Source organism: Naegleria fowleri (genome assembly GCF_008403515.1).
Source record: "Naegleria fowleri strain ATCC 30894 chromosome Unknown tig4, whole genome shotgun sequence".
Classification (NCBI taxonomy): Eukaryota; Heterolobosea; class Eutetramitea; order Acrasida; family Naegleriidae; genus Naegleria; species Naegleria fowleri.
In genome coordinates this window covers 486,654-500,277 of record NW_025407936.1, presented here as the reverse complement: position 1 = coordinate 500,277, position 13,624 = coordinate 486,654, and the positions used below count along the sequence as shown (strand labels likewise).

Below are 13,624 nucleotides of genomic sequence, written 5' to 3'. Positions count from 1 at the left end.
ACATGAATTACATTCGTGCTCTACGACAAACTCGAACAATCAAGATTATACATATAAAGTAATCGAGTTATGGTTTTATATAATTTAAAACAAATCGCCTGAAGTAGAAGACATGAGGCTTGAGTGACAAAGAGGACAATGGTGATACTTGTAAATCTCACTCTCAATAGCCCGATGTTTGCAAGTTGGGCAAGTCCAAAAATCTTGATCTCCAATATTTCGTCCCGTGACGACACAAGCATAAAATTGAACATTACAAGAGTTGCATGAACCTTCATAATCATAGGTATCGGCTCCACAAGTTGGGCATGGCCTTGTTTCCAGATCAACACTATTCACAGGACTATCTCTGAAAATATCTATGGCAAGTTGTTCATACTTCTCCTTTTCTTCCTCTGTTAATCCTTCCATGGATTCTAGTTTGATAAATGCTTTTGAACAAACTTTGAACTCTTTAGCATAGAATCCAGCAAGAGCAAGCAATGAATACAATTCCTTTGGTGCAAAATATTCTTCGTAGCATGTCACTAGTCTCATTGCAGTATTAAGGCAATCAGCTAGTTTGAATTCTGTCAACTGTTTTTGTGCAAGAAGGAAAAAGTGATAAGCTTCTGCTCCTCTCCATGGATTTTCAAAATTGGTGGTAGCGTCATGAGAAAGCATTGTTTGGAGGGCCTTATTCGGATTCATTCTCATAGTTTGATCATTTAACAATCGATTCCTGTACCTCTCAATTTCAAGAGCAGACAAGACGTAAAACTTTTTAGCTCGAAGTGGTGACAACTTTGTCTTTCCTTCTTCTTCAGCTAACTTGACTAGAATCTTCGCTGATTCTGTATTTCTATTGGCCTTTTGATAGAGCTCAATGGCAGAGGATAAATCTCCACGAGAAACCAAGTGATTAGCATACTTGTAGAGAATATCCTCAATTTCACCCATATTATGTTTTTCTGCCAACGTGACAGCTTCATCCCATTGATTCAATTCTACACAAACGTCAATAGCTTGTTTGATTTTTCCACCTTTTACCAAAGCTTGAATGGCCTGTAAAGATAACCCAATGGATGCCAATTTGTCACCAATGACAGGAAGCAAAGGATTGTTTTCTGGAAGCTCTTCAATCATTCTTTCAAGAGATTCAAAATCTTCAACTCTATAATAAGCTTCAATTAATTTTTCAAAGTTTCTTGATTTGAGATAGAACTGAATCGATCTGTCCCATTGCTGTCTGTCTGAATAATAATCTCCTAAATGATTAAAAACGTCCACCATAAGTTCATCACTACCATTCATTTCTCTCACCAAAGCGAGCACCTTTTTCCAGTCACCATATCGTTTTCTGAGATCAATGGCTAAATCCTTTCTGTCGATAGAACGATAAATTTTCTCAGCTTCATCCAATCTATGAAAATATGCTTCAATCTCTGCTTTTTGCTTTGCCTCATTATCTAATTGTTTGATTTGTTTAACAAAATAAACACCATGGTAATCACCACATTGAATATAAGCTTTGTATGCCATGTCCAGCTCAAGGTCAGACATTGCTGCTTCAGCTAAAAGCCTCCAAAGTCTTGGGTGAGGATTATCCTTGACAAATTCGTTCGCATCTCGAAGACTAACACTTCTAATAATTTCTTTAGTGTCTCTTAATGAACGTGTTTCATAGGTAATAACACTGTCACTCTCTGGCATATCTGGATTCGCCATAATATCATCCATAAAAACAGCCTTAATTTTCAAATTATTGAAAGCACATATATATGCTGAAGTTATTACAGGTTCTTCAGGAGTCAAATCTCTGAATGTGTACATCTTGGTTTTTTCCATAATTGCAAATAATGAAGGATTGTCATCTGACCATCTCATCTCCCAAACATCTTTCTTTTCCAATTCTGATTTCTCAGCGGTGATATTGCCTTTCTTCTTTTTCTTTTCTGTTTGATTTAATGATGAGACTGTATTTGGGGGTGATGATACATTGTAAACTTGGAATGTACTGTTAATATCAATAACAGACAATTTTGTACAGTCACAATTTACAGCAATCTTCAGAGGTCTGCAGGGTATGGAGCATGATCCAACAAATGAAAGTGTTGGAAGCAACGTATACACATTCACAGTTCCTGATTCTCTTGAGATTATGAGATATTTCTCATTGGCAAATATGCAACAGATTGCGTCATCCGTTGTTGTTGATTCTAGTTTTGTTTCATCCTCTATCTTTTTGAACTTGTTCTGGTCAATGTGTAACAAGTATTGCTCAGAGTCTGCCTTTAAATTTAAGATATTTCCTTGATTTGCTTGTTTTGGTCTATAATTCCAAACATAAACATTACAGTCAGAGCAAACAACAACATGATGCTTGGTCATGGCAACGTGCTTTGGCTCAACAGACTGAAACTTGGTTTCAACAGGACTACCTATCGAATTGCAAATAATAATTACAAATGCTTCCTTAGGAGCCTCCGTTTTGGTCAGCAACACACAATGTTCTCCACACGCATCGAGAGCCAACAACTTTTTGATATATTTGACATATTTTTGTCGAGTCTTGTAATTATAGAAAACGACACACTGCTCAGGTCTTTCAATCTTGGTAAAAGCATAAACAATTGTTTTAGAGAAATAACCCCATCTGTAATTTGGTCTTACATTGGCAAAGAACAGGTGAGCATCTACAGCAAGAGCAAGCCTTAATCCAGATCCTTCCCAAGTCACACTTTTCACTCCATTTCCTGGTACTTTCAGAGTTTTTAAGTGAAGACCATATGGATTGTAAAATTGGACAACACCAATGGATTTTCCTTCTGCTTCTTGCTGACCAGCAAGTGCTAAAACAGTTCCTGAAGGATTCCATTTGGGTTCGCTTATGGTCATACCTGTGTCAATCAAAACAGGATCGTCATCTAAATCACCTCTCATCAGCTGGCATCTTCCGTTTCGATAGCAAATTGCCAATGTTGGAGCGTTTAAATCAGGATATCCCTCCCTTCCATCATACCAGTCAACACCAGCTAGAGCATTAACAGAGCCTTGTGAATTTTCAACACAAGTAATATTGATGGAATGCTAAATTTTAGATTCATTGTGTAAATAATGTTGGTTAATGATGATATATTTCACAATAAATTCCGAGTCTACCAGAATTTAAACGTACCAATTTAATTCCAGAATTTGAATCAAAGAGCCATACTTCTCCATTAGATGTACCGAAGAGTAAATATCTTGCATCAGGAGACCATTCCACATGTGTCAATTGAACTTTGAGTGCTTTTCCCCAATTTCTGTTTCCGTCAACACCTCCCACAATTACAGCTCCTGCAAAATGTTTCGAATCATTTTTTCGTTCCAGCGAATACTTACCATCATCATAAACAATACAAATCTTCTGTCCATCGCTGGACCATTTCAAGTCTCTGACAATTGCATTCTCTCGGTTGTTTAACATTTCTTCATCCCATTCTTTCTTTTGCTTATTAAAATACCAAACAATAATTAATCCATTCGCGTCGCATGATGTAAGTTTTTCATTTTCCTCGTTCCAGCTCACTCGCATGACTGAGCTTGGTTGTTGATCTTTGCTTTCCTTTCCCATATGGCCTCCTAAACCTTGATTGAACTCGAGACTTGTCGGAGCTGTGACTCCTCGTTGATTGGCGTCAGTTTTCGTTTCTAGTTTCAATACTTTAAGTAATCCTCCTTCTCCTCCACAAGCAATCCACCCGTGGTAGTGTTCCCATGATATATGATTGAGCTTGAGGCCATTCGGAATGCTCACTTTCTTGTTTAAATAGATCCACATGATTCTATGCAGTGTGTTTCAACGTTGTTGTATCGATTTAATAGAGAAGTAGGTTGTTCCCGGTCCGATCGAACAACAAAGTTAGCTCAATTTTTTGTAGTTGGAATTGTTGTATGAAGTTCTTCATGGCGCCAAAGCTTGAGACGAACGCTATTTATTCCTCGACTTTGCTGCATAACGATACATTGTCAGCTGTGACACCAATGTTGTCAAAACAATTATTGCTGTATAATAAAATGTTTTACGTTGGCAACTTTAAGGTCGACATCTACCCATATAACGTGGATACAAGCATGTTTGTCTTACTGTCTTGACTCTTCTCTTTTCTTCGTCTTCTTCTCTCAACAACCACAGCATGTATCTTTCAAGACCTAAACCATAACCACCATGAGGACAAGTGCCATACTTTCTTTGGTCACTATACCAGTAATATGGTTCAGCACTAATTCCCTCCTTCTTATATCCTTCCATGAGAGTATCGAAGGATTCGAGACGCATACTTCCACCAATAACTTCACCAACACCTGGAAGCAACAAGTCAACAGATTCAGTCAGCGAGTTGTCATCTTCACATCTCTTCATGTAGAAAGCCTTCATGTTAGCTGGGAATTTAATCATGAGGACTGGTTCACCAATTTTTTCCAACATCTTTCTTTCTGGTGCATCAGTAATGTCATCACCAAATTCAAAGAGCTCCTTTGTTTCCTCATCTTTGTAAACTTGATTGTCTCTGCAGAATTGAATACAATCAGCATAAGTCATGCGTTTGAATGGGCGTTTCAAACAATCCTTAAGTTTTTGTGCGTCAGGGTTGACCTTCAATACCAAATCCTTGCACTTTGCCCAAACTCTTTCTGTAACGTCACAAACTAAATCTTCCAAAGTATTCAATAAATCCTCAAAAGAAATGAATGGTCTCTCTGCCTCAACATGAGTAAATTCGCTCAAGTGACGTGGAGTGTCAGACTTCTCTGCACGATACGATTGAGCAATACAGAAGCTGTCTCCTAATGCAGGAATGACTGTTTCCAAATATAATTGACTTGATTGAGTCAAAAACGCATCCTCACCAAAGTAATCAAATTTGAAAAGTGTTGAACCACCTTCAACTTGAGTTTGAACAAGAGTTGGAGGAGTGATTTCAGTATAACCACGTGAATAATAATGTTCACGGAAGCTTTGTAAAACTGCTGAACGAATCTTTAAGATAGCTGAAGTATATTCTCCTCTTAAAATCAAGTGTCTTTGGTCGAGCAAAATCACTGGATCTTTCACTTCTTCGTTGAATGGAAGACTTTCTGGTGATGTTCCGATCAATTTCCAGAAATCAGCTTGCAATTCAAAGCCCATTGGAGCTCTTGGATCTGCCTTCAATGTACCTTTGATCATTACAGATGATTCCAAATGAAGAGTTAAAGCTTCATAGGTTTGACACAAAACTCCACTCAATACAGTTTGGAGTAGGCCTGTACCATCTCTGAGAGTGATGAATAAAAGTCCTTTTCCTTGGACTCTAATTCTATGACACCAACCATAAATCATCACACGTTGTCCCTCATATTGTGGTCCGACATCTCTGATTTTAATATGTTTAGCCTCTGGAAGTGATGTATCTTCTTGGAATGAAATTTTCTTGGCTTCTTCGAGTTTTTGTTGTTGTTGTTTTTCCTTTTCTTTTGACTTTTCTCTTTCCTTTTGCATCTTTTCCACTCTCTTGGACACCTTCTTTGATTGAGACTTGGCCATTGGTCTGACTTCAAAGAACTTTGTAACGAGGGAGCAGAGCTCTTCAGATTCGCCTCCTTGAGCAAATCCGGCTTCTCTCAGCGAGGTTTCGTTCACATCGGCACCGGTATAGCTAGCTTGTTGCTTTGCCTTTTCGACAATACCATTGAGAAGGGCTTCAATGGTTTTTTCTTGTTCTTCACTCCATTCTTCTTTTAATGATGCTTCCTTTTCCTCTTGGAGTCTCTTGTTGGCCTCGGTAAAGAAGGTAATCAACAAGGAAAGTGGGAGTTGTTCAGCTGATGAACTCATTCTCGTGATGATGAAAATTTTTTTTTAAATTCATTTAAATGAAAACATTCATCATCATTGGTTATCCATTAAAAAAAGGCCAACATTTGCGACTCTTGTGGTTTTATCAAATTGCACTCAAGACGATATGATTGTGAAATATTTCGAATTGAATACATTGCACGAGACAGTCTCACTCATCCTCATATACTTGCCATTTTGATGAGATAGCTCAGCTGTAGACTACAAAAATTTTCTTGAAAGCAACCAATTGGTTCCTTCTCAAAATTTCCCGAAAACTCTTCTTTGAATGTAAAGAATTTACAAAAGAAACCTATCCGTTTGTCATTTGGTTGACTTTTGTCCTCAACCATAATCTTCAATGACAGAAGAGAAAACAAAATACATTCAACCATTGAATCTAACCCAATCGAAAAGAGAACAGGACAATTACAAAGTTTCATTTTCTCATTGTGAGTCACACATTCATTAGGACAATCTCACCAAATGGTGGTGGCTTCCTTTGCTTCTCTTGAATCGTCATCTTTCAATCTTATAAAAAAGAAAAGCACTTGCCAACAGTATTGTGTCACTGCTTGATCATCATACAACAATAATTTTATCTCGAGAGTCTCGTCGTGTCTGCTTCTTCTTCGTCGGTTGCTATTGATACTCTCATCATATTCCGACTCATTACGTACGACTCTACACTTCTTCATCCTCTCCATTATTGGTTCTACTATTATTTCATTGTTTTCTTCCAACAACAAGTTGACCAACCATTGGACAACAAAGTATCTCTCCGTCCTATCTCTCTTTTCTTAGAACTCCAGCAAGCATTGAAATCTTTTGTCATTATCTGGGAACATGCCTGTCAAGAAACTGTTTAGTTTTTCGCACAACAATAATAATCATCATCAGCAACAACAGCAACAGCAACAACAACCACCCATCTTGGCAACAGCATCCTCCGCACAGGACTTTGTCTTTAATCCCAGCAGTGCATTGTCATCGTCTGATAATAATAACAACAACTTGTCATTCAATAATAATAATAATAACAACAACAACTCAACTCAACATCTCTCTTCACTCACTCATTATCAACAACAACAACCATTCTTTCAACAACCATTTCAAAACTCGACCAATAACATGCCAACCTTTAATAACAACAATTCACAACCAACGTTCAGTCAACTCCAATTCTCAAATAGTGGTAGCAATAGTGGTGGTGGTGGTGGTGGAATGGGATCAATAAACACCCACTCACAAACCATGATGATGATGAATAACAATAACATGACGATGATGATGAACAGCAACAACAACAGCAATACCACAAATCACATGACTTCCTTTAATAGTAGCAATGTCAACAACAACATGGTCTTTCCACAACAACCTCAACAACAACCATCACTCCTGATGACTTCACACAGTGTTACATCATCATCATCCATGAATTTTCCTTCATCGATCAACAACAACAACATGAACCATACACCAATGCAAGGAATGTCTTCTTCTTCGTCGTCTTCGACCATGTACGGAACCTCACCAGCCATGATTCAATCACCACCAACAACAACAGCTTCTTCTTCGACAAGTACCATGGTGATGAATCAACAACAACAACAACATGTTCTCACTTCGAACATCACCAACACCTCAGTTCATCCAATGGGAGGAGCTTCCTCCTCATTAACAATGACAACACCACCAACCCAATCCACGTCAAACCATACGAATGCGTCGGTGGTGGCATCTGGTGGAAATACAGTACTCGTTTCCACCATTCCAAAATACACACCCTGTATTAGGTGGTCATGTGCTCCAAGTACAATCACTCTGGTCAACAATGCTAACAACAACAACAATTCAAACAATGGTGGATCTTCTGGAGGAAATGGATCATCTAGTACCACAACTTTCAATTCTGACATGATGATGGTGATGAATAATTCCATGATGGTCACGGATAATAATTCACTTTCTCAAACTCTTATTGATCACAATTTCACAGCAGAGGATTTAAAAGTCACAAAAGGGAGTCCACTCATTCACACCAAATTGTTTTGTCTCAGTGATCAAACACTTCGTGATTGTCCATATTTACGTCCGAGTGTACAAACTGACAATTTATATCATTTAGTGGAGATGGAGAATGAATCTTCGTGGTTACCCAATGACCGAATTGCTCCTAAAAAGACCACTCATAACTGTCTGGTCAATGATTGGTTGGTGTTTTGTAGTCAGGATCCTCAATTGTTGAAATTAGTAGGTCGATACATTGGATCTTCAAACAATTCATCTGCTGATGTTCAATTATTTGCTGACTTTGTGCTCGTGACCAGCAATAATCACGACGAAGATAGTCGAGAAAGTTTATTTGGAAAACAACGTTTCAAAGGTGGAATTCCACTTCAAATGAAACTTGTTCGTACTCCTCAAATCATTACGAACTCAAACAGTTCAGGAGGAGGAGGCAACGGCAGTAGTAGCAGTGGTGGTGGTGGTCCAACTTCTTCCAACGCAAACATGGCTCCACTTTTATACTTTGAAAAGAGAATCAATCGAGAATCTGTAAATAATAAGGATGCTCCAAGTGCGAGTGGAATGGGAGGTAAACGTGTGGCTCAACTCAGAATTTACCTTAAAGACAAGGATCAAGAAATTTGTTTGGTGCATTCGGAAGGATTTTGGGTGAGAACAAAGAGTCGTGAAGAAGTTCAAAGAACCTCCTCATCCAACTCAAAAGAATCACAAGTCAATTCGGTTCACGCTTCGACCAATTCTCAACAACTATCGAACAACATGAATCATGCAATTTCTGGAGGTTCCGATTCACCAGTCAGCACCACCACTTCCACCACTACTCCCTCACTCACCAGTGTTAAAAAGAAGAAATCAAGTTTTGGAGGATTTGCACTATTCCATGGCAATGGAGCTCGAATGAAGAGAGAGGCAGATGAACAGTCGAGTGTTACTACTACTGCTGCTGCAACTACAACAGCGTCATCGACCTCTCAAACACCACAAAAGAACAACAACTTGTTCAATTCAGTACCTCAACAGAATCAAAATTCAGTAAGCAGTGCTGTACAGCCACAACCGAATATTATTTTCAACTCGAATTCATCGTCACAACAAACAAACTCTCAATCACACTTTCAAAATTCAAATTTGGATCCTGCTTCCATTCAAAACATGTCAAGCTCAGCAAATAGTTATGGATCATCGTCCTATCTAAGCAATAGTGGAAGTTCTGCTTCTTTTGTGAATTCACAAAACAATGGACCCTATTTGGTGGCAAATGGAAATTATCAAAATATGGCTGGAAATATTTCTCCACTTCACAACAATCATTATCACCATCCACATCATCATCATCAATCAAGTGGAAGTATGGACTCGAGTATGATGACTAATGGTCTTGTAAATGCATTTTCTGACCAATCCGATTATTCTTCACTCGGTTCCACTCCAAACACAACCAGTCAGTTGTCACAACCAAGTATTACCTCACTAGATATTGTGGAAGTATTGCGTAACTTGTCAATTTCAATTCCAAATAGTGCAGGACCACCTGGTACTCATTCCCGACATTCTTCCTTTACTTCTCCTAATGGATTAGCAAGTAGTGCAAGTTCCACTTCAAGCTCTTCATACTTTTTACAAAATTCAGCCGACAACAATCCTGTGGGAAGTTTTGGAGGTCTTCAATCCGCGATGGACACATCAAGTGACAATCTCGATGCTACCATTCAAAAATTAGATGCTGCCATTAATTTATTTAGTACCATGAAAGATGCATGTCTGAAAATGAGAGATAATCAATCGAATGGAGATCATTCCATGACACCCACAAGTCTCAATGAAATTTATGCTCAATTCAATTCTTCAATTCAAGACAAGCGAAAAGATAAGGGTCACAAACGAGTTAGAGGCAATAATGAAGGTGCTGCTAATGAAACCATGTATTCTTCACCTCAAATTCAACAGAAAAATCATTCAGTGAATACCTCCTTTGGTAGAGTGGCTTCATCTTCCGCTCCAAACTCTTCCACTTTTAACTTTAATAATAGTTTTACGACAGGTTCACTGATGGGTAATGTCATGATGAACGGAATCTCTGGCTCTAACAGTCACACAAACAACAACCAAAACATTCATAGCAACAACCTGTCAAGTAGTATGAATAATTTAAGCACGATGAATACTTCACTTTTTAACCATGGAACTGGCTCTCAAAGTTTAAATAATATTCAAAATCACATGAATCATCAATTCAATCATGGAACAATGGGTGCTATGGGAGGCAATTTCATCATTAATACGACGAACGAGAGAGGACTTCCACAACAACATTCGACCATTAATTTTGATGGAACCGAGTTACCTCAATCACTGTTTAACACTTCAGGATCAGATCCTAACGAGGATATCTTCCAGCTGTAGATGTCATATTGCCATACAGATTCAAAATTGGCAACATGAAACAAACTTCATGTTCGCGATATAAACTAATTTTTTGCTCGAATAATCGAATTAATTACTATTCATAATTGAGATTTGTGCGACTGTTTAGTTTGTATATGCAATGAATGCGTGGTTATTGTTGTTCCAAAGAATGGAATTGTCTACAGATGGTCTCTCACCAAATGCGGTTTTGGAAAATTTCCAAATTGTAAAAACCTTAAAAATCTTTAGAGTTGGCAAATGGAAGGCACATCATTGCAACATTTTCATTACATAAAACAATAATTCAAGTTAACACTTCTCACTCAAAAACAGCTTGAAATATACTCTCAACATGAATCAAAATCAAAAGATGTGGTTGTTGGGCGGTACAGCCGCCGCTCTCATTGGAGCTTATTGGTACAACAATAAGAAAAAGATCAAGGGAGAAGCTAAAAAGTTGGAATCTTCCATTGGCAAGCAAATGGAGAGTGTTGGTAAATCGATGGAAAAGGAAGGAAAGAAAATTCAATAAACCAATCGAATTCAAACTGATTCTTCTTAAGGCAACAAGAGGTAATAAAATCAGCAATCAGCTTTTCATTAAAATGATCTACAATAGAGAATTACATTTCTTGTTTCAACTAATCTCTTTTCGAATTGAAAATTTGGGAAATAATTTTGGGTCTTGTCCCATTGTTAACTTGCTGATTTAGACTGTGAACCAGTTCAGCACCATGACGAAATCATGGAAACGAACAGTTTGACTTCCATCCTTGTCGAGTGATTTGAGAGTGACCTCAAAAGAATCCAAATCATTGTATTTGGTACTTAAAATGTCGTAAAAATGTTTGAATTCGTCTGCTGACAGGCTAGAATCGTTGTCATGATCGAAAGATTTGAACATTTTAGCTGCACTGACAAGGAGTGTCAGTTTTTCTGGCCTTAATATTCCATTTTTGCTCGCCAATGCTTCCCAACATTCATAAAACTCTTTGAAACACAATGCATTGCTGCCGTCTTTATCCAAGAACAAATGAATTGCTTCAGTTTCTTCCTTTGAAAAATTGAATCCCATATCGGACAGCAAACGATCCAGTTCATTTAAATCCATCTTGTCGTCATTATCAAGATCATATTTTCGGAACAATTCCTCAATGATCGCCTTCTCTTTCTCTGATATTTTCTTCATGATGATGAATGATTCTGATCAAAGGAATACAAACAACAACAATACAAAAAACTCTGCGGAATGACCAACACCTTCAAATTGAGCGCTTTTTTTAATTACTGTAAACCTTGATCAAGTTCATCCTACATCGCGAGAGAGATGAAAAAAGAAGAACTGAAAGAGAAGTCAAAATCTTTATGTTACCTCTCTCTCATCTCTTGCAACTATTTCCTCTGATTCTCAATACTACAATCTGTAGGTGTTACTTTCCAAGCACTTGATAGGCAATTTTCAATCCCTCCGTTCTTGGCTGATGGTTTGCCAATGCAAAGAATGTACTCGCACACAAATCCAAATGATTGGATCGGGCACAAGGATTTTGCTTTCCCTTACAAGTGTTGCATGGATGACTCTTTGGACACATATTATTCACGGTCATAATGATGGGTTCTGAGGTTTTACAGGCTCCCTCAGAAGGATCCACACACCATAGTTTAATCTTGATCCCACATCCTCCCTTCTTACATTGAGGAGGAACACATGATGGACCAAAGCAATAGCCTTTGGCACAATTTTGGCAAGTACTGGATGAAGTACCTCCCCAGCAGGGTCCTACTCTCACTCCGAGTCCTTTGAAGGCATCCGAAGGAGCTCCACAATACTTGGTTTTGAAACCACACACAGGAGTACCCGCTGCTGTTTCATCGTACCAAGTGGCATTGGCAATATTACGACCCGAGGATGATGATTTGACACCATTACCACCATTACCACTATTACCACCACCTCGAGAGGAGGAAGACACACTATTTCCAATGCGCCATTGCATGCTCAAAGGAACCACTCGCCCATTGCGTTTCATGACGGTAAATTTGACTTGTGAATTGGATGGAATTTCTTGAGGTGATTGGGCTGTGAAATAGGAGCGGGTTGAGTCCCATGAGGGAGAAGTGGCATCGAGTGTGTGGGTTTGTCCTGTTTGAGAGAGAATCGTCACTCGGATTCTTTGGGTGACTCCAGGCGGTGAAACTTTTAACTGAACCCACCAACCATTGCTTTCTGGTTGTATGGTGAGACGAGTCGTGGGTGGTTTTGGTGTGCGAAGAGAGTCGCTGAGAGTGTTCAATTCTGTCGAGGAGACAGTTTCAGAGATCAAGGCGACAAGAAGTGTCATGAAAAAGATGATCGAGATGGTGGAGACGAAAGAAGAAAAGGTCCCCTTCTTCTTCTACAGAAACAACAACCATCATGACAACAATAGCAACGTTGAAGATGATTCATCTGTTGAGGTAAAACCTTTATCGATTGCAGCTTTATTTCACATCAGGTTTGACATTCCAAATGCCGAGGCTTAATCGATTGCAGAGCACGAAATTCAATTTTGGTTTGCACGCTCAAAAACTCCGTACGTCCATGCCTGTCAAACAACCACCCACAACAAGGAAGATCACTCGCGACAATGACAACCTAACAACAATATTGAAGGGTTTCGGACTCAAAGTAGATTTAAAAAGCTCTCTTTCACTCCATTCCAATCCATGACTTCAACCCTTCCATAGAGATCTGAGAGAGGATGATCTGGTTGATGATGAAGATGAACTTTTACCTCATGAAGGATTCATGCTCAAAATACACTTTTCATGTTCCGATCATTTGAAAGCCTATGATACCATCTTCCCAAATCGACTTCATCAACCAACAGACACCTCATGTATTGAATCGAGAGGTATTTGCCAAATATTCACAAGACAATCGAAAGAATAGAACCACTTTGGATATCGAAAAGGTGAACATTGACATTGAAATTTGTAATCACTCACCAGACCAGAAACAAAACTATTTCAACGAATTACTGTCTCGCTACACTGAAGGCTCTAACAAATCACTTTCACTCGAAGAGCATGTGTTAAATGAAATGGCAAATTTTGGGATCCATACCGTCCTATCGTATTACGTTGGTAAACAAACTTAATGGTACCAAATGAAACAACCTCATTTACGATGTTCGTCATGATCACCTTCTATCGGTAAAGACCATATCTCCTCACACCACAGTATTGCATGGTAGAAAGCAAAAACATCAAAATGCTCAATTTTTGTCACAACAAAATGAAAGCCAAAAATTAATTTGGACGATTTTTGCTCTACCAAAACCTTCTAAAAAATATTGTGGT

General features: G+C 38.5%; 6 protein-coding genes across 6 annotated transcripts; 2 read left to right on the top strand and 4 right to left on the bottom strand.

Moving 5' to 3' along the window:
* Nucleotides 1-84: 84 nt before the first annotated feature.
* Nucleotides 85-3,802, bottom strand: FDP41_007788 (uncharacterized protein; the record flags this gene model as incomplete). Its single annotated transcript, XM_044711570.1, has 3 exons — nt 85-3,069; nt 3,158-3,318; nt 3,364-3,802. 3 exons carry the CDS (start codon nt 3,800-3,802, stop codon nt 85-87), a joined length of 3,585 nt encoding a protein of 1,194 aa, XP_044568586.1.
* Nucleotides 3,803-4,057: 255 nt separating this feature from the next.
* On the bottom strand, nt 4,058-5,839 carry FDP41_007787 (uncharacterized protein; the record flags this gene model as incomplete). The annotated part of the gene is made up of 1 exon (XM_044711569.1): nt 4,058-5,839. One exon carries the CDS (start codon nt 5,837-5,839, stop codon nt 4,058-4,060), a length of 1,782 nt encoding a protein of 593 aa, XP_044568585.1.
* Nucleotides 5,840-6,685: 846 nt separating this feature from the next.
* Nucleotides 6,686-10,814, top strand: FDP41_007786 (uncharacterized protein; the record flags this gene model as incomplete). Its single annotated transcript, XM_044711568.1, has 2 exons — nt 6,686-10,275; nt 10,616-10,814. 2 exons carry the CDS (start codon nt 6,686-6,688, stop codon nt 10,812-10,814), a joined length of 3,789 nt encoding a protein of 1,262 aa, XP_044568584.1.
* Nucleotides 10,815-10,991: 177 nt separating this feature from the next.
* On the bottom strand, nt 10,992-11,471 carry FDP41_007785 (uncharacterized protein; the record flags this gene model as incomplete). Its single annotated transcript, XM_044711567.1, has 1 exon — nt 10,992-11,471. The coding sequence occupies one exon, from the start codon at nt 11,469-11,471 to the stop codon at nt 10,992-10,994; it is 480 nt and encodes a 159-aa protein (XP_044568583.1).
* Nucleotides 11,472-11,712: 241 nt separating this feature from the next.
* On the bottom strand, nt 11,713-12,624 carry FDP41_007784 (uncharacterized protein; the record flags this gene model as incomplete). The annotated part of the gene is made up of 1 exon (XM_044711566.1): nt 11,713-12,624. The coding sequence occupies one exon, from the start codon at nt 12,622-12,624 to the stop codon at nt 11,713-11,715; it is 912 nt and encodes a 303-aa protein (XP_044568582.1).
* Nucleotides 12,625-13,113: 489 nt separating this feature from the next.
* On the top strand, nt 13,114-13,422 carry FDP41_007783 (uncharacterized protein; the record flags this gene model as incomplete). Its single annotated transcript, XM_044711565.1, has 1 exon — nt 13,114-13,422. One exon carries the CDS (start codon nt 13,114-13,116, stop codon nt 13,420-13,422), a length of 309 nt encoding a protein of 102 aa, XP_044568581.1.
* Between the last annotated feature and the right edge of the window lie 202 nt (nt 13,423-13,624).